Here is a 27,186-nt window from a genome sequence, read left to right as displayed (position 1 = left end):
GACGAGCTTTGATTCGATCCAATAATATGGGCCCCTACCGAATAGACAGGTGATTTGACTGAAATTAGTTGTTCAAAGTTGATGCGGCAATACTGAAACTGATTCGAAATGGCGACCTTGTTTTGATGATTAATCATATGAAACCGTAGAATGTTGGATTTGGAAAAATTGTCAAAATTACGAAAAGTCGATTCTACCGCCATTTGGAAATCGAAAATGGCAGACCTAAATTTAATACTTAGGTTTTTCATGGCGAAGAACCATCTGAAGCGATGAGACTAGTTATCCTACAGCGAGTTCCGCAATAAATTGTAACCATCAAGACCATAAAGTATGCATTTACAGTGTAGTATACGAACCAAAAGAAGCTTTTGCTAGTGCTTTCTGCGTTTATGATAGTATTTCAAAAGGATGGCGTAAAGACAAACCTTCAAGTGGTTCGTGTGACAACTTCAGATGTGGGTCAATATTTGTTACATCTAAAAGAATTCTAAACCTAAATTTAATTCCATTCCACCACCAATCGTTGAAAGTCCACCTCGAAGCATGAGCCGCTCTCCGCTAAGTGGATAATAAACACCCTCAAATAGAACAACGCACGCCCTAGGAAATCACAGTCCTGCACACAACCCAAAATGACCACCCCCTTTTATTTGACAGCACTCGGCCGGCATCAGCCCTGTCAGATAAAAGCTCCTGCGCCGTTCGTTATCGATCGATATTTCTCCCCTTGCCAGTGCGCGCACACACACACCGCGTGTGCAGGGATAGAATTTTATCCTTAGACTACGGCAGACCAGCCGTCCTTTCTGGCGTTCAATTTCTCTCCAGCCATTAGCCGTGCAACACCTCGGGGGTTCCGTGCGACCGACCAACTCGCAATCGATACATCTGCAGAGTGTGGAAAAGTGAGATTTTTCCTTCAGATTAGCCATTTTTTTCCACGCAAAAGCAACGTTTGTAGAAGAAAAGGATTTGGTGCACCATTCAGCCTACTTTGCATAGGTCGAACTGGTTGGCCCGGTTTCCGTGGAGGAAAATCCTTTGTGCTACCGTGTGGTAATTGGTGATTTCGAATTAGTGAAGGATTTTTCTTTCTGTAATTTCAGAAGTATTCAGCAAAGTGAGGAACTTGGTCAATCGGAGTGAGACAGCTAATCTGTGGAGAGAAGAGAGAAGCTCTACGCGGAAGCAGAAAGGAAAAGTAAAAGAAGATAAAGTGGTTCACTAAAGCGTTGGAACAAAATTTATCGATTGGTCATTTTTGTCTGATTCGGAAAAACGGAAAACCTCCTGTGTCTGGCAGGAGGGAGATAACGTGGAAACGGGTCGTGGTAATTTTTTTTCCGCGATGTGGTGAACAGAAAGAAGATAGTGGATATCAAGTGTGCTTGAAGATAATTTTTTTTTCGTCAGAACATTGTTCCTCGAGAGCTTTGATAGTGCTGAATTGGAAAACATATAAGAGATAATTCGCAAAAGGTGTTGAAAGCGTGTGGAAAATGATCTCATTTATTGGTTCGCTGAACGCCTACTGCGGTGTCTGATTGAGGGGGCGCGAGAGAAAATCGATAAGCTCGGATTATATCGACTGGGTGACGAGCAGACAGGAAGGGTCGACATTCTAAAAATTACCTCACGTAATACATACGAAGCAAAAGCAAACAAACAGCAAGACGGATTGCGTCCACTAATCCATATTGAAGTACAACCAGTTTTCTCCTCCTTTCGGGAAAAGCATCGAACCGAGGAATTCAACCGGCCGACGAAGATTTGTGACGTCCCACACTTTGGCACCAGCTGTCATCGCAGCGCACTTTCACTGTTTCCCTCTCTGTCTCCGTCTCTCGCTCTCGCTCTCGCTTTGAGGTGTGCAGTGGAGATTTTCTTTTTCGGTGTGTGACCTGTCCGTTCAAGAAAACCAGCCTTCATGATCGGATCATTTTGGAATCTGTGTAGAGCGTGCCCTTCAATGCCTGTAGATAAGGTAATTTGGAAATTGATTGTTTTATTTGCTGTGTTTAATGGTTTAATTTTATAATGATCCCTAATTTACTAAGATTATAATAATTTCAACGAGTGAAACTGAACTGAGAAGGTATGCCTTCGTAATTCGTAATTGTACCGACCGTACCATATTGTAGAGCAATTTTCCATGTTTTTTTTTCAAAATCTAATTTCCATTAGTGAAAACAATTGTAGTTACGAGGATCGTGTATGGGATTTAGAGGATTAAGAAAGTGCTGACATTAAACTGATGCAAACAGCCTCTGATTGTAGAAATTAGAGAACGAACAAGGAGTTTCCAACGTTTTCAGAAACCCCAACAATTTCAAAAGGCTTAACATTTCAACCATAGGACCAGGATTGGAACCGGCAACTTTGTGTTATTGCGAAATTCCTTTCGGCTTCGAGCAAAGTTCAATTTTCTTGTCTTCCCGATGATAATAGATATAGTGTACTCCAGGATCTCTGCTACAGCTTTGAGGAGGTTGCGTGCTTTGCTGTTGAATGTGATCTGACCCATTTATGCTTCCTGTTCGAAAACAAACGATAGCCCAGCATTTTTTAATTTGAAGTTTAGATAACATTTGTTAGTTATTCTTTTATCCACTTCACAGTTGAGAACAGTACCAGTTATTGTGAATAAATCTGAATGGAACTGACAAAACCACGGCGTGGTTTTCAGGTTTTTTGATGGAGCCTCAGTTTTGCACCTCTTTGTTGTTTTCGTTAGCTTTCTTTTTCAGTTCGACGTCCGAACAATGATTTATTGGCGGGACCGTGATTCATTTTATGATTTTATAAAACATCAAAATTTCAGCACCCCCACCCCCTAAGGTTGGTGCCCTGGGCAGGGGTGAAACCGTAGCTCCGGAACCAGAAATCTGATCGACAAAATATCAACAGTTTTGCCACTTATTTGGAAGTAAGTTTGTGCAAATCGGTTTAGCCATATCTCAGAAAATTGAGTGACTAGAGGACAGAAGTTCAGGACCTTAACGACCCCCTCCCGGATCTACTGCGAGTGGGGGAGTCTTGCTACGATATGTTGGGGCAAGGCAATGTTGGGTTCTGCTAAACCTCTAGAAAAAGCCATATAAATCCGAAAGTAGCTCCACCGAAGCGAGTCGGTGCCGCTTCCACTATGGTTTTATCCAAGACTTTGGAATAAAGCACCCTTACTAAATGAGTGGCACATTGGGATCGATACCAGTAAGATCCAAATTACGGAATACTGGCGGTAGAACACGGATGTGAATAAGTATTTCATCGAAATTTATCCACGGATCGACAGGCACGTCATTCCACTACACTAGTAAGGATGGGTGACACTTCCCCGAAACGGCGTGTGGGCTAGTGGTGCTGGCTGTCCCCCGTTCCAATAAAACCCAGTACGTTCGAAACCCGCCACCGGTGGAAGTTGAAGGCTCCTGACTAGCACCGATCCGGCTCTGAACGTGGCATCCCATGAAGGACTGTTTCAACCCATGCAAGCTCACTGCTCGCAAAGGTAACCATGGAATCATATGAGGCGACTACTTATTACGGGTGTAGATAGCGGCTTGGATTTGGGACCCAAATGCATGGAAGAAGACAAAAACAACAAAAATTAAAAAAATTCTAACGGAGCAAGTGTGGTGAATTCGTTCGCCAAAGATGGGCTAACGAGATCGCCGACCCAGAATAATGAACAAGTGTAACCGCAACAGCACCAGCAGCGAGAGCAGCCCAGGGAGGGTATACCGAGCATGAGCGGCGACAAACCAACTGGACGCCAAGGAAAACGAAGGTTTCAGGTGCGCACGCAGAAACCAAGCATTACCCAAGAAGACCAGCAGTCTGGGTTACTTAAAGTGACGAAGTTTAGGCAAAAAATCGAAGAATCCTACGAATTCGTGAAAAGCAAGGGCAACTTGCACGGACAGATCAAGGATCTGGTGATTAACATCAAATCCGCCGTAGCAGCATCCGAATGCGAACGGATGGCGTTACTAGAGCGAGCTGAAAACGCCGAAAAGACGCTGAAGACAACGGAGAATGCGAAAGCTGAAGCCTATGAGACGCTGAAGGGTGAACAGTATTCTCGCTCTGTGAAAAGATTAAGGGAAACACCAGGAGACGAGGAGGAACCGAAGAATCCTAAGAAGGTTGGTGAAAGACAGCGAAACAGCCGACAATTGCAGAATGAATGGCGAACCGCAGAAGAGAGGAGGAAACAGAAAGAAAAGGGAGAAAAGAAGAAGGAAGTCCTTCGGCCGCGGAGAAGAAGGAGCATAGGGGAGACGCTCTATTCGCGTCAAAGCGAACAACGGCGTGGCATACGCTGCGATCCTCAAGAGGGTGAAAGAGAATCTCAAGCTGAAGGGGGGCTGTAGAAAGATCCGTTGATCAAGAGCTCGACCCTTCGGAAACGCGTGGCAGAAGCGGTGGGAGGAGAAGCGAACGTGGGAACTTTAGTCCAGGAAGCAATGGTCGAGCGCAGGAATCTGCAGATATCAATCAGGTAGAGGAAGGCGTACAGTGACACACAGACAGCAGAGATACGCTTATCGCCAACCGCAGCCAACAAGCTTATGTCGACGGGTAAGACCAAAGTCTGATGGTCGGTGTTCTCGTTACGTTTAGAGCCACTAAACAAATGGAGAGGTATTTCAGGTGCCTGGGTTTCGGCCATCAGGCAAGAAACTGTAGAGGCCATATCTGTGCAGAAAAGTGCGACATTGCACAGCAACTGTTGTGGAAGTCAACAACAGAAACGAAGAGCGACGTTGCAATTATTGCGGAGCTGTATCGTGTTCCTCCAGACAATAGTAACTGGGTACCCGAGCAAACGGAAAGTCCATAATACCCCCATGCTCATAGGGCTGGACATGGGTGTTTGAATTGGGTTCAACCCATGAAAACACCATTACCATAGTGCGGTATATCCCATATAAAATACCATATGTTGGTGTATTTATGGGTTATTGCGACCATTTTATGGTGTCTTGATGGTTGGGAATTTTGGCACGGACCATGTTTCAGGTCTTTTCAAGGGGCTGTGTGGTGTTTGAACCCATGAGTATTTGCTCGGGTAGTGAATAGTGCAGGAATGGCGAAAACCCAAGTGATGGGCAGTTTCCCTGTTCAAAAGATGGTGGATAGCATACACGAAGGCTTCGTCATCGCCAGGAATAACGGGGTCTTCTTATGTAGCGGTTATGCTTAGCCCCCCTCCCCCCCCCCCCCCCCGGTGGATACCCAGAGAAGTATAATCGGATGCTGAATACACTAACCGACTCGTTAGCCGGACGAACGCTAGTTGTTATAGGAAGAGATTTTAACGCTTGGGCCGTGGCGTGGGGTAGCATGCTGATCCACGTAAGAGATTACAGCGTGTTGGAAGCCCTGGCGAAGCTGGATGAAAGTAAAGACGGTGGGAAATCCAACATCATTGTTGATTTTGCGGACGTCGTAGTGCTCCTGATGATCGGCGGATCACTAGAGGACGTAGAAGGAATCGCCACGGAGGCGATAGATGCTGTGGAAGACTGAATGCGCTAGCAGTAGCTAAAGTTAGCCCACCACAAAATCAAGGCGGTTTCGATAAACAATCGAAAGGCAGTGCAGCAGGTGAGAATTTCGGTCGAAGTGTGCATCATCGACTCAAAACAGGAAGTTAGGCAACTGGGGGTGATGCAGACGATCGACTAAATTTTAATAGCAACATCGATTATGCATGGGAGAGGGTCGTGCCCAACTATTCGGCGATTTGCAGCGACTACGAGGGACCTGCGTGAATTATGACACTGAAGAACATGCGAGTGTCTAGTGGCTATCAACTTTCCTACTTGATACCTTCAACGACTCCTATAAACCTTCTATTTGAAGAAGATAGCGAGTATCATAGGGATCGAGGCACGAGAAGAGCCCCTAAACGAGCTCGACCTGATTAAAGTAGTGGTCTGCGTAGCAATGCGGATGACGAGAGGACCAATGACTAGCAACGTAGCAGTACAAGACTTTGGGTTGTCGAGACACCTCTCAACCGGAATCTTCGGACCGACCTTGGCACTCGATAAGTCAGTCTTCTCAAAAGATATAGAAAGTAGCCGAAGTTGGCTAGATCGACCGCCGGGTACTAGACTGAGCGGCATGTATCACCAGCGATGGGTAGTCAGGGCACCTGAGAACCGATAGTTTTTTTTTTTTTTTTTTTTTTAATTGCCCACCACACTCCCCCACACCAAAGAACTCATACAAGAGCCCCCTGGTAGTGAACGCAACTTGTCTCAGCCCATGAACAATGGCAACAAAAACAAACAAAACAAATAAAACAAACTGAGCTGAGACAGACATTTATTGATGTGCAATTAGTTTAAGATAATTAACTAAGGTGGAATCCCAGTGGAAATAGATTTCCTGTTAAGGGATCCACATTATAAATTAAATTAAAGTTAAATACTGCTGACGGATGTTTACATTAAATTACAAAACAATATCATTAATTAAATATTTCGTTAAGCCTATGTTTAAAGTACTGTTTCAATCTAGTCTTGAAGATGGTACGATTGTCGATTCTCTGCATGTCAAGTGGAAGTGCATTAAATTTGGTAGGGCCAATAAAAAGAATGCGCTTTTGGCCAAGGTTTGTGGCTGCTCGAATGCGTTGCAAGTTACTATTTCGACGTGTTGAACGAGAATGTGTTAAAGTTGTAAAATGTATATTATGCTGCGCGATGGAGTTATGTAGATTGTCGTGTATGAATAATAATGTTTGTACGTCACATAAGTGGGCTATGGGTAAAATATTGTTGATAGTTATGCTCCATGTGGAATCTCAAAACTGACCACGGTACCTAACCAACCAGCATCGAGTTAACAGTTTCGAGTGAACTGTCGACATCGGGTAATTTCTCGCCGAAGTTGGCTCGGTCCCCTCCGGGAACTAGTTGAGTAGATCGTAAAGTAGCACCGGCAAATGGTCGTTGGGGTACTTGTGAACTGCACGCAGAATCGCAGAACCGACCTCGGTATCTGCCTGGGAACTCGTCGTCGAAGTAGAAAACATCCACCATCAGGGACTATTCCGATTAGTCCGTAGCGAATCACTGGCTTTAGTCATCGGGGCAACAGTGAAACGGAAACCACCTTCCAACCAGAATCGCTCGAGAGACCTCAGCACTCTACCGGACAAGAATAAAGCATTCGATATCGATTTCGGAAGACATTCTTTCTTCTGGGCACTTTTCGCTGAGATAGGCTAGCTCCACCATCAGGGACTACGCCAAGTTGTACCAGTCGATAGTCGTCAGTGAACCGGTAGCCACCCTCCAACCGGAATCGCTGGAGCGACCATGGCATTCAACCGGTCAACGCAGAGAGGAGTGCATGTACCACATCATACCGAAGCATAGGAAGTGCCCAGCAGCAGTGATGTGAAGTGGCGAAGATGAGATCAGCGAACTAGTATGACCTGCTAGGCTTTGAATCTTGTCGAACTAGTCACTTCAAATGTCCTGGGAATCGCGGAAAACAATTTTCTGGGTCGGAAGGTTTAGTGAAATTCTTGTTGAAAGCTAAGTCAACAGAAAATGATATGAATAGAAGAGATGAAATGAATTGGGGCTCGAGTTACTCAAATTTATCATGTTGATTATTTCTAGTTGATGGAACTTAAAATTACCATTGAAGGCTGTTCTAACATACTTAGAATAAGTTGGTAAATTTAGTAACTAACAATTAGGGCCGTAGCGCAGTTTTCTGGCGCCCTTGGCCGTGTATCAGTTTTGAGCCCCTTTGTTGTCTACTTTAGCTCCTTTACGAACAAAACCATCAATATGGAGCACCAACAGTTTGAAGATGGACAGAAGATTTTCTCGGAAGAGTATGTAAAATCAGTTGACGCTTGGTGTTTGAAGGCGACGGACGAAGCATTTCCCGGGGGACTCTGCATGCCGATCGGTTAACTGAGCAGAAGAATTTTTAGAAACTTCAACCCGCTTCTGTCACAGAAAAAATCGCAGAATATATTTTAATGTTTGTTTGTTTACCAACCATTATATTTATTTTCGACGGTTAGGAACCTGCAAAAAAACACCGAAAACCCCGATTCTCAAAAAAAAAAATGTTTGTCGCTCATATCATGTCGATTCCAGTCGCCAATCTTGAGCTATAGATTCGCCAACTTAGTTGCCGCTGGGGTTTTTATAATACATCTGTCTTCTCCTTCGCACTTTTAAAGTTTTCGTCCGGCTCCAGGCCAGTGCGTAAATGAACCCTCCTGAAAAGACCCAGCTGATGGTAAAATGGATGTCTAACAAGATTCGTCTTCGAGTACTTCGACTTCCCGTTGAAATCATGCAAATTGAGCCCTATCTTAGCGTCTTTCGGATCAAAGATAATCCATCCCAAATAAGCTCAGCACTGTAATATCCTAATATCTATAACAAACTAATGATATTACTAGCGCCAATTATTTTATAACGATCGGTCGCGTCTATATGATATGAATAGAAGGGCCACGCCCACAAAGTTGAGATCTACGGAGTCATCACCGATATAAGTTTGTCAGCCGTATATCTATCGAAGTACGGGGTTTCAGGAAAGAGTCCACATGACCTATTACCATGGCACGCAAACAGTTCCCGGAGAATCTGAAGCGTTCCCATAAAAGACGCTCTTAGGCACCGTTTTGTAGAAAACGGAAGATAGCTGTGTCATTCACCACGACAAAATAGGCTCACTTGGCTCAGGAAGAGTACGACTCAGATATCCTCTTGTGGGGATATCTGTTACTGCGCCTAAAAACTATAGACAGATGAGATTCTATGGTACAAATCCTAAGCAAACTGCCTCTGATCTCAGTAATTCATCACCATAAAACGTGAAATTTCCAGCACTTCCAGGAACACCTCGAATCTCACGTGGCTCTACACATCAACAAAAGATTCGACTTAGTTAATGACTAGGTGTGGTTAGGTTGGACACCGAGTACTTTGGGTTATAGCGGGGACTTCAATGCTCACGGTGGGGCATGAAGCTGTCTTCTCGATTTTTTCTTATTTAGATTATAGGGGTGTTAAGGTGGACAGAAAATCAAACTGAGGTGAGCTACGTATAAGCGAAGACTACAAATTAAGAAGACTGATATCTCTTTCCTTCCCCCATACAAACGAGAAGCGACCGAGGTTACAGCGCCTTTATTGGAGGAAGGTAGGACGCTTAATGTAAAAGTGTATATATGTGTGTGTGTGCATCACTATGGGAAGTACCACCTTTACCCGCAAGTGGCGTTGCTGTTACTGTCTCCAGAGTCTGGGCAAAGTTGCCAGTCTTCTTGATATGCAGTCTTCGGTATAAGACAATCGATTTACAAACTACGCTATGCTCGCCTCCTGTCTTCTCGATGAAGTATAAGGAGGAGGCCTGTTTTATTGCCCTTGAATGTGGTCTGTCTCATTTATGTTTTCATGAATTTGAGAAAACGAGCAATAAAGTTTTTAGGTAAATTCGCAATTTTTCGATTAGAAGTCTTATTGCGCGATTCAAATACGTTCGTTATTCATTTTTTATCTGACCTTAATTTAATATGATGCATTTGAATGTGACTGACAGAACCGTAACGTGGTCTTTTGACGCCTTTGGTGGAGTCTCGGTTTTGTGCAACGTTCGTGTTTACATTAACGTTCTTTTTCAGTTCAACTTTTTAACACTAATTTAGTGCATCTGGAAAGGGCACACTAATTTTGTTTTTTCATAACTTATTCTTATTATTTTACAAGATGGTTCAATATTATAGCGCCCTTGGCGAGGGCCAGCCCTGACGACAGCAGACTACGGGACTGACAATAATTTAATGCAACGATACAAATGAATATGAATAAATTGAAGCAGCTAAAACTACACTCAAATGGAGAAGAGGTGTGTTGCACTTTGGAAACTGCATTTGAACGATTCTGTTAAAAATTGAGACTAAGCTTGAAAAATACGTAGAAGGCAACACTGTAGGATCAATTTAATTTGAAAGATACGTGTGAAGAATTTTCGGTCAGCGCTGTAAGCAGAAAATTAGCAAAAGTTGAGCAAAGCGAAATTGATGCTGGCAGACTTTCTGCGAGCATTTTGCGCGATTTGTGCGAGAATTCTGGCAACGAATTCGCTCAAATGCAACAACCTTTTCTGACAGAAGCGGTTAAACCAACCGATGCTGCTCACTTTTATCCAGAATCCTGCCACATCTTTGTCAGATGTTTTGCTCGATTCGTGCTAAATTCTACCAGGTGGGAATTGCCAGGATCTTTGCACAGTTTATGTCCGAGTTATGCCAGGGCTTTGCTCGGTTCCTGTCAAAATTTTCCAGAAAACGCGAGCGAAACCGAATTCGCCCTAGCTCAACTAACCCGCCAGGATACGCGCAGAAATCTGACAGGGCTGCCAAACCAAGACTGACAGAAATCTAGTAGAGCGGTCTCTGCCAGAAAATTTTCTCACTGAGTTCAAACAGATTCGAATAATTAAGCAGGGATGCCAGGTGCACAGATTTATCTGTGTTTCACAGATGTTGAATATGCTACACAGATTGCAAAAACTGCACAGATTTCCACAGTTTTCTGTTTTAACGCACAGATTTCCACAGCTTTCTTATACAATGCACAGATTAGCACAGATTTCTCAATTGTTTCCCTTGCGTTTAATTTTTGACTCACGCAAGAACCAAAAAAAAGGTCGCCATATCTTGTTTTCAGCCAAATTTGTACGTTTTCCGTGACACAGATAGACACAGATTTTTCAATGGCCCACACACAGATTTTTCAGAATATCACCTGGCATCTCTGTAATTAAGTTTAATTTAACCGGAATCGTTGCTAGGTTGATATCTGGAACCGCCAAGGTTAAATATTCGCATCCATTCGGAAGTCGGTGTAACCAGAAAGTTCCCATCAGCTCGTAGTACGAAAATTCGTATTAGGGAAGGAGTCGCCTCGTATTTTGTCAAAAACGCTAACCACGACATTGATGTGAAATGTCAGTCGTACGGTCGCTCCTGCATCTGTCTTGTTTGGTGGTACGGCGGCGGTGAGCGCCGGTATACTGGCGCCATCGTGAAGATAAAATAAAGCAAGATTTTCATGTGGACGCAACGGAGTCAGTCATTCTAGTAATAAAATTGATTCATGCTGTGGTAGCTTGAAAAATGGCAATTTCGTTTTCAACTTTGAAAGGTTACCGGAAGTTGCATCGGTACATCAAATATAAGAATCAGAATTAGCCAAGATCCAAATTCTCTATAAACGGCTCCATTTCACCTGATCATTCAAGCAACAAATAGGCTGGCAGGATATAATTATATATTCCTATTTCTGCCATTTTTGACAGCTATATTTTCGTAACCTTTCGAAGAACATTTACCGCATTGTTAACCATGCAGAAACTGTTCTTCACTCAACAGTTACTTGTCATCATTTACCTAGACATTAACCAATTCCTACGGCGGAAACTGCTTACGTACACAATCAAGCAATTCGTGCTGTTACGAACCACTCTCATTATTTTTCCTATCTAGACATGTGGTCGCAAAAAAACAACATACCTATCTGGGAAAATTGGCGAAGCCAAGTGCGGTATGTAGAAGAAAAATGAAAACGAAATGACTTCCTGGTTCGTCACGAAGGTATATGTATAAAGTTCTATTACAGCTAACGAAGGGATGCATAAGAAACAGAATAGAATAAAACTGCATCAGGATTGGTTCCGAATAGTTCATCCCCATTGCTCGAAAGTTTTTCTGGCGTATGGCGAACGCCAGTGCAGCAGTGGGTGGGTAGTTTTTAATAGCGTTTTCGTTTTTATACTGTGCTACATAGATCCATTAAATTGGTAATATTTCCGAAAAAGCAATGCAAACTAGAAAAACTTTAGAAAGAGAACTGCGGAGGCTCCATTTTGGATCGATTGGATTCACGTTTAGCTGTCAAAGAACGAATCCAATCGAGCATTGTCTATCCTTATAACATTGGACGTGTTGCCATAGAATGCCGGAGCATACGTTGCCAAAAATGCAGTTTTTACTCTCCGCAGTTCTCTTTATAGAGTTTTTCTAATGTAAACCCGTACATCATCAGTTTAGAGTAAAACTCATTTGATATATCATTGGTTTTAAAAAATATTCATTTTAAATGAGCGAACTACAAAATCACGCAGGACTAGAGTTTTGCTCAGAAACACAAATAGTGTTATCGTTTTTGGAGCTAGCTTGGTCCTGTCATTAAGTTAGTGTCGGATTCTGATGAGACGAAATTCTGTAACTTATTTATAGGTTTTGTGCTCTTCACGCGCAAAGATGGTTTTTAAACAATTTTCTCTTTAGTGGAGAAAAAATTGTTTTTACCAAAAAATGGAAAATACAACATATAACCACAAATCGATTCGAGAGATCGAAGCCGGCTCCGAAGAAATAGGACAAATCAGAAACGAAAACGTTGAATCACAATGTTTCTATCATTTCTTACGTGAAAATCAATAACTGGCTCATAAATTACGTCACATTCACAGTTTATTATTTTCCCGTTCAATAAACTAGGACTTACGGGTTACTTTAATAGATGCACGAAAGACCAATCATAAAATTCTTCAATCCTTATTGCAGCTGGTTGGTTTTGATCGAATCATTTCATTTCGTTTCCACCATGATCCCTCGTAGGCCTATTCCGAGTGTCCAATTGTACGTACGTATATTCGTACACCGATGCAGCCCAACACCCTTCCACCGTGCGTGTCATTGACTGGTTCTAGTTGGCCTCCATCGGTCAGCTTGTGTGCCACCCCAGAAATGAGCTGCCCTTCGGGCATGTGAACGGACACATTACAGTCGCTAACTGTTGGTTGGTTGCTTGGTTGGCAGGGAACAGGGGGACAAGCTAATATTTTAGGGATTGCGTCATTTCGTCCGGCTCCTGCTGGTCTGAGCACCATTCTGTAACTGTTTGAGCAGGAGCGGCTGTAAGCTCGTGTGTCAGTTTCGGGTGTGTGTTTGGAAATTTGATGATACCACCCAACAAAGGCATTAGCGAACAAAATCTTCCCCATTCTACTGGCGGATTTATCAGTGCAGAATTGTTCTAACCATAGAATGGAGTTTATAGCAGGAATCGGAACAATTTAGATCAATCAACATTTTGCCTACGTTATTTAGAGAAAGGGATTTCAAGTTTTCAAACAAAATTCAAAAAAGTCATAGAAAGATCCAAGAAAACCCGTTCTCACTGGGAATTTCTTTGAAACTCTGTTATCTCTTAACGAGCCATGGCAAATTGCCAACAGTCCCTGAAGCTTGTTATAGCTACTAAAAAACAAAACAGAAATCGCACAACAACAAACGGTTCGATATCCGAAGGCTGCAAAACCATCAAAGTTTCAGCTCATGTGGCAATTCTGCATGGACTGCACCGCATGTCTTTAGGGTAAAAGTCTGCAGTCTGCACCGGGTCCTGCGCTGAAAATTTCCCCACATATTTAGTCGGCATGTTGCTACAAATACCCTAGAGAGATGTTAGCAGAAAGAAACGACAAATATTTACTTGTTTGCTACTCCACTGACAGCTGGTGGATGTCCTTAGAGAGGGTAGAGAGTCTCGTTCCATCACGGAAACTGTCTAGAAAGTACAGTTATCAGCTTAACCCCTTTCAAGTGAGGTTGGTGGTGTTGGTGCAAAAATAGTCTCACCATGTTTGCAGAAACTTATCGCTGCCGAGCAAAAAAAAAAGTTGCAGAGCACGATACAGCACAACAGCAACTCACATTAGCCGAATAGACATTGGTATGACAGTTGAACCTCGGTGAACTTTTTAGATTTATTTACTTTGTGCCGTAATTATGTAACCGGCAACAAAGGTGGAAAGGTACTTTAGTCGGTTGGACATTGATTGATGAACTTCCATTTTGTTCGCCGGAGGCGAAGGAGTTTCTGGTAAAAGGATACTGGTCTTCGTCCGGATGTGTCTGTCGGGTGGAGCCTACGATTGCGAGTATATGTTTCATATAATTAAAACACTCTTTTTCTTTACCAGAAACACGCGAGGACTCGCGTTTTAATATTGGCATTATGGTCACCTGATCCGATGGTAGGGAGGTAAAGCACTGATTCCTGATTTTATATATTTAAAACGGATTATAATGTTTGGAAAGCTTCAACAATACCGAAGACTACATATTAAGAAGACTGATATCTCTTTCCTTCGCCCATACAAACGAGAATCGACAGAGGTTACAGCGCCTCTATTGGAAGAAGGTAGGAATCTTAATGTAAAAATGTATATGTATGTGTGCATCACTATGGAAAGTACCACCTTTACCCGCAAGTGGCGTTGCTGTTACTGTCTCCGTATTCTGGACAGAGTTGCCAGTCTTCTTGATATGCAGTCTTCGACATTACCCAAAAATCCTTTGAAACCAAGTTGCCCAGAAGAGCGTTTAAGTTATTGTTGTTCTTATTACGCACCGAATCTACATACATGTAGCGATAAGCGTGAGGGCCTCGTCATGTTCTAATCCACACGATTGCTTTCATGCTGTGGGTAGTTTGTTGAAAAGATATTGCACGTATCAATTTGGTTTACGCATGTGCATAGCGTCTCTTGGTCGTAAGGTATCCTTGTCCATGAACGATGAACGCGGGACAGAATTGGTACCTTCACTGGTCCGTAACCAGGATTTTGTTTCGGATGGGGCTTAAAACTTGTTTCATAGATGAATTAATTCTGGTGACTTGAGATAGTGACTGGAAACTGAATGTAGTTTTGGAAAGGTCTTAGTGAAAACAGTTCCAAACTAAACCAATAAACAGACGTCGTCTAGTGGGTGCCCCACTAGACTTGGAGCCAATGAATTGAAGCTGTTCAGCGCAGATTCATACGATATGCGTTACGTCAAATGTCTTGGAACGATCCACTGAACCTACCACCATACGAAGACCGTTTTCGATTATTAGAACTACACACTTTAGAAGATCGCAGACCCGCATCGCAAGTTACCTTCGTGTCTAAGCTTCTTCTGGCTGAATATGATTTAGCCGATCTCCTGTCACAAATTAACCTCGACGCACCAACACGTGTCTTTCGTCCTCGAACACTGCTGCAGTCTGAAATGCACAACACTAACTACGCTGTCAACAGACCGATATTACAAATAACTCGTCGCTTCAACGATTATAGCGACATCTTTGGCTTCGTCACTAGTTCTACACAGTTTCGTAATCGTTTGTTGCCACTTTAGGTCATTACTTTTTAGTTTAGTTCATTAAGCCTCAGTATCAGTTGGACTTCAATTGTTGAAATACAAATACAAGAATATGTTGGAGTCGATTTACAACCACCAAAGACACCGGTCACGAAATTCTGCCGCTGTCTGAGCCAGCGCAAAACGAACCACAACACAGTACTGTTATCTTGTGTGCATTGTCTTAAGAACAAAGGAAACCGTTCGATCTACTTTTACATCTGCCAAAGTCCCTCTAAACAAGAATAACATACGAGCAAAGTGAATGACAGTTAGTGCTTCCTAACAAAAGAACCATTGTATGTACTCCTGCCATCATGAGTGAAATTGATGAAAAAGCGCTGCTTCGACCCAACACAGCGGTTGTTGACTTGAGATTTTGTTCTACACGACCGAGCCTCCGTGAGCTGGAACATTTTCTGAAGGTGAACATGAGGCTTAGGCTTAAGGACGTCACCTATCTTCAATATCATCATCTGCGCAGTGCAGTATTGATATCATTCACCACATTAGACCAAGCAAAGAAATTCGTTTTGCAGAACAACCTGAAACACGTGATTAAAAGTGACAGTATTGAAATGAAGATCCCAGTGTACATAGAAAATGATTTTATAGATGTGAGACTACATGATTTATCACCGCGTACTCCCCGTGAATCAATCACAAAATACATGTCGCAATTCGGAGAAGTGGAATCCGTTACACCTGATACTTGGAGAAACTTCTTCCCGGGTACTCTTAACGGTGTTCTTGTGGTGAGTATGCGAGTGGAAAGATCTATTCCCTTCCACTTGACTATACAATTCAATTATAACGGAACTAACATTAAACAGACAACGCTATGCACCCACGAAGGGCAGACACCTACGTGCAAATACTGCAACCAGACGGCACATCATGGAACACCTTGTGCGGAAGATGCTGAGGAGAATGCATCATAACCAATTCCCCACACACCTTCGGAAAACCAATCCGAAACATAGACTTCAATACCATCACCAGAACCACAAACGGTTACCCATTTTGTGGCAGCTGTTCAGGCCATAATAACAACTATAAAAGCAGCATCTAATGCTTCAGAATCAACTGTTGGCAATATCGACGAGGAAGCCAATGCCAATGACAGCAGCTTTACTCTCGTAACCCGTAAGAGCAATAAGAAAGGAGGAACATCTGATCATGAACATGTAGACACCATAGACGATGATGACATCGACGGAAACAAAAAAAAAATTAATCGACCCACAAGATGCACTAGGCAAGCAGACAAATGGTACCTTACCACGAAAGAAGATCTCCCCGCGCAATAGAAGATTGCGTGGACGAGACCCGAAGGATACTTCATAATATTATTTTATTCATTTTTATTTTTACATATTGTAATAATTTAATAGACCCACGGCTCCGTTAAGTTACCACAATGAGCCGTGTCAAATAAACGATACAAAAAACAAAAAAAAAACAAGAAAATGTTCAAGTTCGCCACAAATTTTCTGATCAGGCAGACGATTTGTAGATGCGGAGAAACGGTTCAACTCCTATTTAACTTAAATTTAAAATATTTTCAATTTAAATGATAATATATTACGACTCAGTAATTAGTTCGTTTTTAATTAGCTCAAGTTCTTTTACAATCATCGAAATTGCAAGAGATGCATGACTTCTTGTTTCACCAAAATGTGTGAAACGATTTCAATTAAAGTTGTTGCACCTAACGTTGAACGATGTGCGGGTAACGAAGACGTAAGGTGCTTTCGAAGATGCCGTTTTATTCAAACCGAATTGAGAGGATCAGAGCGCAATTCCGAAAGCACTCGTTCTGAGTGCTTAGAAAAGATATAAGATATGCTTTTGGGGCGACTTAGATTAGCTGATTCTTTTTTCCTCGTCCGTAATTTCTGATCAACTTTCTCATTTTATTCCAAAACTAACAACAGACTGCCATATACTGAAGTCATGAAATTGAAATTGTTGAACTTATAGATTCAACCAGTTACAACATTTTAGTCGCAACAGTGTTTTAATACGAAACGAATTCCTTGCATCAAAATGAAATTAAGTGCCAATGAAAGTTATATTTCGTTAAAATGACACGAAAACAAAACTGTCATCTCGACTATATCGTTCTCAGTAAATTTAAATATTTTTTTGCTTAGTACGTTTGAATGTGATGTCTAGTATTTATACTAAGACTGCATACGGCACAGACCTAATACAGAAATTCAAATTGATTACGATTCAAAAACTTGTCATTTAAATTTAAAACTAGAGTAGCCAATATTGAGTATGACATTTGAGTTTTGTTAAACGTGATAATCACTTGCGATCAAGCGTTCACTTTTGGAGAGTGTTAAAGGGCGAACACGAAATTAATGCGACACATTCAACAGGGCATAACTTTTTTACCATTGGGTAAAAATCAACCATATTTTGCACACTTTCTCATTGATGTGTGTTGTTTACATGCTCTCAAACTCGAAGTCGTGTTTTTCGATTCAACGAAAATGGAGGTGAACCAACGCGAGTCGAGAGAACAAATTCTTTCCAAACACCTGGAATTTCCTGACCTGTCGCACCGGCAGTTGGGAAAAATGTTGAACATTCACCATTCAACCGTCTCCAGCATGTTGAAGCGGTTCCAGGAGCGGTTGACGTTGGACCACGGCAAAGGAGCTGGAAGAAAACGGGGACCGGAGAACAAAAAGACGAAGGGAAAGGTGAAGCGGATGATTAAAGCAAATCCCAACGTCTCAAGCCGTGATTTGGCTAAAAAGATCGGCATGTCGCAGAGCTACGTCCAGAATGCAAAGAAGAGAGCTGGACTAAATGCATACAAGGTACAGAACTTCCCAAACCGCGATGAGCGGCAACAATCGACGGCTAAAACTCGGGCACGGAAGCTCTACGAGAAGATGCTGACAAAATATGGCTGCTGTGTGATGGATGACGAAACGTATATAAAAGCCGATTTTAAGCAAATTCCGGGGTTGGAGTTTTTCACCGGCAAGAGCAAGTTCTATGTGGACGACAAATTTAAGAAGAAGAAAATGTCGAAGTTCGCCTCCAAATATCTCATTTGGAAGGCCATCTGCTCTTGCGGACTGAGGAGTAAGCCTTTCGTGACAAAGGGCACAGTAAATGGCGAGATCTACAAATCTGAGTGCCTCGAGAAGTGCCTTTTGCCGTTCTTGCAGCAGCACGACGAAGCTCCGCTATTTTGGCCAGATTTGGCATCATGCCACTATTCTAAAAGTGTCCTGGAGTGGTATGAGGCCAATTCTGTCCATTTTGTTTCAAAGGACATGAATCCGCCAAACTGTCCGGAGCTGCGCCCGGTGGAGCAGTACTGAGCAATGATGAAGCGGGAACTTTGGAAGAGCAAGAAGACAGTCAAAGACGAGAAGGACATGTTAAGAAAATGGAAAAAAACTGAGAAACTGGAACCGGATGACACTGTAAAGACTTTGATGGAGGGCACCAAGCGAAAATGCGTTCAATTTTATACTCAAGGCTCCATCGATTAACTTTTCTTTGGATTTTTGAAGTAAATATATGTATAAAACTATCCTAAAATTTTGGTTTGATTTTAAACATTATAAGAAAATTGGCATGACATTTTCGGTGTCGCAATAATTTCGTGTTCGCCCTTTAGTGCTCAGTCGTTCATAAAACTTCTTCTTTTTTAAAATAATTCGTTTAACGGAGTCGGTCTAATGCTTTATCCAATCGGAGCAAGTGGTTCTTTCATCTATTTCCATCTATTTTCAACAATAAAAATAATAAAATGAGTATCAATCAGTGGTGCAAATTTTCTTTTTCATATGCCAACTTTCAGCTCAATCAAACCCTACCATGGTTCAAATTTAAACGATACGTTTCATTTAAAATTGATGCTTTTTCATTCACCAACCAAAGTTGTCCTCTGCTCTGTAGAGGCCAGTTTAGGTTAAATGTTGACATATTTTGCGTTTTCAAGCTTACATGAACAGTAAGAAGTACGTTCAGAGTAGTTTTGCTTAAAAAACCTCGTCAATATCCCAGTACAGAGATATTCATAGGGTCAATGAAATCGAAAATGAATGGAAAATGATTGAGCAGCTTGGCTGTTTGAATGAATGATGCAAGCGAAAAACAGCGAATTGAACATAGTTGGGCATGATTTGTGATTTGTTTTTTCTTCAAGTTTAAAACAACCTGGTGAAAATTTGCAGCTCAGGTATCAATGGTTGTCCAGCAGATCTCGCGCAAGCTCTTAGCCATTGCACGTGGATTCCCCACCAACCGCGTATAGTGGGTCGTTCATATCTATCTCGCTATTGAACACTTCCGTGTCATCATCGTGGTTGCTGCCATTTTGTTCGCGAACATCTGAGTTCTTCCTTGTTTGCTGCTTTTACGAGTGTGCTGGCTGTAAATTTTGAGATACTTGAGGCAGCTTTTGTCATTGTCAATGCACCCAGGTTTGTTCTACGCGGTTTTTTTGCGCGATTTTTTACGAGGTTTTTTTACGCGGATTTTCCAATTAACGCGGATTTTCCATTTAACTGGGGGTTTTTACGCGGATTTCCAATTAACACGTTTTTTACGTGGATTTTCCAATAAACGTGGTTTTTCCAATAAACGTGGTTTTTGCAAAAATATTCTAAGTCCTTTTGAATGCAAAAGACTTAGACTTTTTCCTGAAAAAAATTTCTAAGTCCTTTTGAATGCAAAGAACTTAGAAGAATTTTGGCAGTTTTTATTTTGCGCGGATTTCGCAATTAACACGGTTTTTGAAAACAATATTTTAAGTCCTTTTGAATGCAAAGGACTTAGAAGATTTTCGGAAAGATGGAAGAGACGGGTCTGGAAGATTCCTTATGGACAGCACCCCAACAATATGGGTATTTTCGGAATGGACTTGAATAGTAAGTGCCAGAAATTGATTTTTGACGCCATTTTGAAATCAAAGATGGCGACTTCCGGTTTAGTGAAATTCGCTATAACCTAATCAATATGGGTATTTTCGGAATGGACTTGAGGAGTAGGTGCCAGAAATTGATTTTTGACGCCATTTTGAAATCAAAGATGGCGACTTCCGGTTTAGCGAAATTCGCTATAACCCAATCAATACGGGTATTTTCGGAATAGTCTTGAAGAGTAGGTGCCAGAAATTGATTTTTGACGCCATTTTAAAATCAAAGATGGCGACTTCCGGTTTAGTGAAATTCGCTACAACCCAATCAATATGGGTATTTTCGGAATGGACTTGAAGAGTAGGTGCCAGAAATTGATTTTTGACGCCATTTTGAAATCAAAGATGGCGACTTCCGGTTTAGCGAAATTCGCTATAACCCAATCAATATGGGTATTTTCGGAAGGACTTGAAGAGTAGGTGCCAGAAATTGATTTTTGACGCCATTTTGAAATCAAAGATGACGACTTCCGGTTTAGCGAAATTCGCTATAACCCAATCAATACGGGTATTTTCTGAATAGTCTTGAAGAGTAGGTGCCAGAAATTGATTTTTGACGCCATTTTGAAATCAAAGATGACGACTTCCGGTTTAGCGAAATTCGCTATAACCCAATTAATATGGGTATTTTCGGAATTGTATTGACAAGTTGGTGCTAGAAATTTATGTTTGACGCCATTTTGAAATCAAAGATGGCGACTTCCGGTTTAGCGAAATTCGCTATAACCCAATCAATATGGGTATTTTCGGAATGGACTTGAAGAGTAGGTGCCAGAAATTGATTTTTGACGCCATTTTGAAATCAAAGATGGCGACTTCCGGTTTAGCGAAATTCGCTATAACCCAATTAATATGGGTATTTTCGGAATTGTATTGACAAGTTGGTGCTAGAAATTTATGTTTGACGCCATTTTGAAATCCAAGATGGCGACATCCGGTTTTTAGCGGAAATTCCCTACAACCCATGCAATATGGGTATTGTCGGAATTTTTGAAGGTGAAATTTATTTTTTTACTATAACTCGAAAACTGTTCTACTGTAAATTTTTTGGACTTCATTTTCGGATTCAGCACACGATTTTACATTGAAAATGACAACCAGCTTTTTGAGTTCAGAAATGCTGTAAACTAGTGTAATTATCAGAATAACTTGCAGTTGATAATAGACTCAATCATTTTGCAAAAAAAATGTGACAATAAACTAACGATTCCTTGGATCATTACTCGCAAAATATGAAAAAGAAATGCATTTTTTAATGGTAACAATCCTAAACTCAGTATATCTTCAAAACTCCGGTTATGATATAAATTATTATCAAAACGATTCGCGGTATCATTGGTTTATGATAGGTTTCTACGATAGCGCTCATAATCAATAACAAGTTCTTAATAACAAAAATGTTTTCCACTAACGCTATTGAATGATACCGATCTATTTAGGTTAATTGAAAGTTTATTCTAATTAAAATCTTCATGTATTAACTTGTATTGTGGGTTAAATTGCGATAAAGTATTTTGGGAAAAACCGCCAGAGGAGTTTTTGAGTGCTAGTAACTTTCATTTTACTGAACGGAATTACACCGATTCCACTAATCAGCCGGAAAAATAAGAATCAAAGTGGTATTAAATTTTGAAGCATGGTTTCTATAAAAATAGCTACAACTTTCCATTAATAGTGTAATGTAAAGTAACTTCGGCACTGGAACTCTTGCTCGAGGATAAAAGGATGGTCTTTCCAGCATTTGAATATGGAAGCAATTTGCATCGACCATTTGTGTTTGCAAAACTTTTTGCAGAACAAAGTAAACAACTTTGAAGATATATTTTTTATCTTGCTTATTCTCAACTGTTTTTAAATGTACCTCGCTTTCGCAAATTGCAGAAAACGATCCAACTTTCCCATTACCAACAATTCCTTTTTTACCCTACGCTCGGGCACTATGCTACAGGCGTCGTAATAAACCGGAACCGGGCTGGTCGGATAGTCCAGACGCGGTGGTCCGGCAGGCAGAGGAAATCCCTCATTTCCATACGAAACCCATTTCTATGCAGTTGATCCTGCTCTAGACGAAATATTTTTTTTTTACTTGCATCCACATTCAATACCTGCTATTACATCATATTTTTCGTCCTCTTTCTTAATTTCTTCCAGCTCCACTCGGAATACAGAAGCACCTATCGATGGCACGAGTACACCGGAGGTCCCGAGGTCGTTCGCAAGCCACCTGTGCCAAATCAGTTCGGTAATTATTGGGGTCGCTATTCGCGGCAGTTATCTATCAAAGAATTTAACTTGCCATCCTCTTTGGCCTTCTTCAATCTAGCACTTTTTTATGGTATAGAGACAGAGAGCTTACTTATTTATTTCTGGGAAGGATTAGAACCGAAAACAGTTACCGTCAGCAAAAGCAAGTTCTAGTGTATAGCACAGCTCATTGCAGTATTTGATAGTGTTTTGTTGTCACCCAGTTTAGCTTCATTCATTAGAATAGACTTCGAATGGACTCGGGGGCATGACACGAACGATTGGCTCTAAAATCCAGAACTCCGTTTATAGTCACTGTTGCCGGCTGCGATGGTAGTAACTGTTATGGTTATTACGTTGAATGGCTAGAAGTTAAAGGACTCAACGATGTGTGAAAAACGGCAGCTTTGTGATTGTAAAACGTAACTTTGCTGGTTGATAAAAGGGGAAATAATTTTACGGCAACCTACTTGCTGGTTGCTTGAGGCAGTGAAAGGCTCTTCTGGGCCTGTTTGCTGAAATGTGGTGGGCGTTGAGGTTGTAATTTGCAAATTTGGCTGTTTCTAATGGCGTCGTTAGTCGTAATTGTATTATTCTTCGGTGGCTTCGTTTGTGTACATAGCAGAAAAGCCACGCACAAACCACATCTCGAAAATTCGGAGAAAGCTTTTAAAATTCTTGTATGAGAAGAGATGGTGAACTTAACACAGCGAAAGTGGGAAACCCATCTCAATTTTTCTACTACTTTCCGATGCCATATCTATCTACATAAATCAGAAGCTAGATAAAAATTATATCCTCTGCAATCAATCCGGTAATTCAATTCTGTTTGTTTAATAGCAATCATTCACCTCGTTTCTCTTCTCGAACCATAACAGCCAGCTCGAAGGTGGATCACTTTTTCTCCAAATCAACGGAGGATGATAAGTTTATCGAAGGTGAATCTCTCTACTTTGTGTTTTTCCTCCCAGTTCGTTATAATTTTCTCAGCATCGATCCTTCCCTAGTTCGTTGTTGCTCTTCCCCGACCAGCTCTATATCCAGCCCCTTACCTAGCCTAATGAACCTGTGTGCTTGCTTTAGCTCCTAAGCCCTTCGTTAATGCTGCGTTATGTAAAAAATGTAAAATATGCATGCTTGCGTTCAACCCTTTCCTTCGATCTATGTATGTATGTATGTATGGTGCAAAAATACATGCTGCGTTGCGAAATTGTTTTCGAAAAACAATCCGCAGCTGTCGGTGAATCCTTGGAGAACCTACATAGACTAGGAGGCAAACAAAAAAAAATCAACCTCCCGCGCTGGCAAAGATTGTAATTGTAATTCCACTTCGGATTTCCCCCTCCCATTCCAAGCGGAACCGGAGAAGTAATGAACATTCATGGTTTCTCTGCTTCATTCCATACGTTTCTGAAAAGACTGGTTTGTTAGAGATATAGCACGTACGCTAGTACACGTACTGCTCGTCGGGCGTTTGGTATTTTATTCCATGCTTTCAATGTTCAATGTTTCTAGCCCAACTGTTAGGGTCAAAAAACACAAAATAGGTGTTTTCATCAAAATAGGTGTTTCTCTCACAGTATTAGAAGATGCTAATTTTGATTTTAAAAAAAGTCGATATTTTTTGAAACACTCTGGAATTATTGGCATTGACTATTTTTTTTTTTTGAAAAGGTTCAATGTTCATCTATGAGCTGTATTTGTTGCATTTTACTATTTATACAGCTTGTATGTTAAAAAAATATATCATGGTGTACTGAAAATTCGATATTTACACTTCTAATCTGACAATTTCCTTTGATTGATTTCCTGTTTTTTCGAGAGTTGTCCTACTGGACCTAGGCCCTCGTCAGGGTTCCCTATCAGAATCACTCGCTACAATTGTAGACGAGGCAGGAAATGTCATCCACTAAAACACCGCCTAAATCGAATTGCATTGGGCTTTGATTCTGCACGTGATATCCATTGTACGGTTCAGATATGTGCGGGCATCGGGACTTCGCGATCGCGTGTATCATCGCGAAAGGCACGACCGTTTGTACGTTAACGTGTTCGTATGTATGTCACGTATTCTAACGTGTATGTAACTTTCTGTGTAAAAAATCTATTTTATGACCTTGTGTTCTTTTGCATATTCGTGTGTGTTCATGCATGATCGCGTGCAGACCGTGAATCTGATTCTTAATTTTCGGTATACGGTTCAGATAATAGAAGAAAATGAGTTCTTCCATATCAGTTCTTGTCGCCATGGTACGTGTCGTCTAGTGGATATGGGCGCTATTGTTTTAGTTGCTCTGGACTGCATGTAACCTATGTTTCTAGGACGGAGGGTAAAGATTTCGGGACTTGGCCGATACATAATCGCATGAACACGGGCGCTTGAGACCGCGTTTGTAACTTCGTAAGTACTAGAACGTTCACCTTATTACGGGGGTTTTATCAAGTTTGACGTAGGTATGCGTGTATGATCGCGAAGGGCTTAAACATTCGTATGTCAACGTGTTTGTCGCGCGTGCTCGTGTGTATAACTTCGATTTTTTGTCTCCATGGAACGAGTTGTTTAGTGGATATGAGCGAAATTTTTTGCTTGGTTCATCTGCTAGGCCGAGGGTCGAGACTAGGGACTCTAAGACGTAACCGCAAAAACGTGCGTTTGTAGGTTCACTCCTTCGACCGCTTTTGTGAATTCATAAGTTCTAAAACATTAACATAGTCTGCGGGGTGTTATCCTGGTTGTGAGATCGCGGGCGTAGGTGTGCGTGGATGATCGCGAAAGACTCTAGCGTTTGTATGTTAACATGTTTGGTGCGTCTGCTAGCGTGTAACATCGTGGAATGATGAATTCGATTTTATTACGGTTCAAATATTAGAAGAGAGCTCTTACATATCACTGGACTTCCCGGTCATGTTATCATGGAACGTGTTGTCTAGTGAATATGAGCGTCATTTTTTATTGGTTCAACTGAAGGCATGGGGCTAGACTGCTAGGACCGAGGGTTCACCAGACTTATGGACGTGACCGATTCATGATCGCGCGAAAGGTAGGTTGATGCTTGAGATCGCGTTCTTGTATAGGTATAGGTTTTTGTATTTATAGGTGCTAAAAAGTGTTTTAATGTTGGTGATATCGCGAGCGTAAGTATGTGTGGATGGTTACAATTGCATGTTGGAGTTTGTCACTAGGTTTTTGTTATCGCGAAGGCCACCTTTGTATGTTTGGAATGAGAGAGCTTGTGAGCGTATATGAGCGAATATACCATTTATTGATTTAGTGAGTGTTAGTATGAATCTAATTTAACATATAGTAATAAAAAAATAACATGCCGAATAAAGAAAAAAGGAAAGAAATAAAGTAAAAGCGTATAAATTGATCGATATTATTTTTGTTATACATGAGTAGTGGGAAAGCAAACTACTAGAAGCACAACAAAAAACAGACTAATGAAGTAGACGGAAAGAACACATTTAACATGCAATCAAATTACTTGAACTACATGCTAGCAAATTACACTTATTTACCATTATCGACAATTGCCTTCAGTTAGATTTTTTTCATACTGTGCTGACCGTGGAATTGATGATTTATGTGCATTGGTAAATTAATAGTACAATAATTGATCCAATCCGATCTTTCCGAATGAGTCAAATTGAATGCATGAATTGAAGACCGATAAAAAGTGATCAACGAATCCTAGGCAGAATTACCCACTATTCTATCATATACGCCAGTTCTGAATCCATTACCTGACCCAGCTGTTATAAATACTTAGGCGAACACATACACAGAAAGACATACGAATAGAACATATCAATTGTACACTAGTACTACAAATTACAATTATTATTACACATTATTATCACACCGCATCTACCACAGTTTGGTTGTTGCAGTGGCTAACAAAAACAGCATTTAACGCCCTCTCTAGGATTGTGCGTAAGATGTTCGGTTTGTTTATTTGCTTTCCCCCTTACAGTTTGATGTGAGGATATTTATTTTGCTGCTTGCAAAATGTGAACGAAAGTCTATCTACAGACGAAACGGGTCTGTTTGTTATGGCTCAGATTAGATATCTCGACAAACATATGATAACGGCTTAAAGGCCAACTGTCAAAATTCTATTTGAAATGAAATTCTGATCAAACCGTTACTGGCTAAACACGGTTCATAGCAGTCAATGAAAGATAAAACTTTACTCTACTGATTACTACTAATATCTGTGATTGACGAGTAACGGTTTGTCCGGAATTTCCTTTCAAAGAGAATTTTGACAGTTGGCTTTTAGGCCGTAATCATATGTTTGTCGAGATATATCCAATCCAAAGAAATTGTGAAATTAATGCATATTTCGAAAAGTGTTTTTTTCCGCGCTACTTGAACCGTAACACTCGTTCGAGACTTTCATATACAACTATCCCCTCCTATGAAACATAGTTTTTTTTTCATTCCGACTAATATATGTGCGTATGATGTAAATCAAACGCGATTCTCGTTTGTATGGAGAGCTATTTGATTGTTCTTTGACAGTCAAATGACGCTTTAATTCCCCTATACTTTGTAAACAAGCTCGCTAAGTTGACATGTTTTCTTTGCTTGCGTCATCATGCAATGTTCTATTCTACACGCAGAGCTTTATTTATTCATCGATAGCATACTTTTCTATCTGCCTCTCGTTTCTTCTGCTATAAATTTTATGCATTGGACATATTCGGTCTATCCACTCATTGAATG

General features: G+C 41.1%; 1 protein-coding gene across 7 annotated transcripts in view; it reads left to right on the top strand.

Moving 5' to 3' along the window:
* Positions 1–797: 797 nt before the first annotated feature.
* LOC131677067 (putative uncharacterized protein DDB_G0277255) overlaps positions 798–27,186 on the top strand; it is a 72,621-nt gene continuing 46,232 nt past the window's right edge. For 6 of the 7 annotated variants that reach the window (XM_058956625.1, XM_058956623.1, XM_058956621.1 and 3 more), the window contains exons 1-4: positions 798–908; positions 1,110–1,987; positions 22,365–22,455; positions 23,336–23,395. In XM_058956625.1, coding sequence (XP_058812608.1) covers positions 1,931–1,987; positions 22,365–22,455; positions 23,336–23,395 — 208 coding nt within the window. In that variant the 5' untranslated portion in view covers positions 798–908; positions 1,110–1,930. The remainder of the gene's footprint in view (positions 909–1,109; positions 1,988–22,364; positions 22,456–23,335; positions 23,396–27,186) is intronic. The other variant, XM_058956624.1, reaches the window with a different exon arrangement.

This window comes from Topomyia yanbarensis, chromosome 1 (assembly GCF_030247195.1).
Source record: "Topomyia yanbarensis strain Yona2022 chromosome 1, ASM3024719v1, whole genome shotgun sequence".
Lineage (NCBI taxonomy): Eukaryota > Metazoa > Arthropoda > Insecta > Diptera > Culicidae > Topomyia > Topomyia yanbarensis.
Note: the sequence above shows the minus strand (reverse complement) of the source record. Positions and strands in the feature narration are given on the sequence as shown.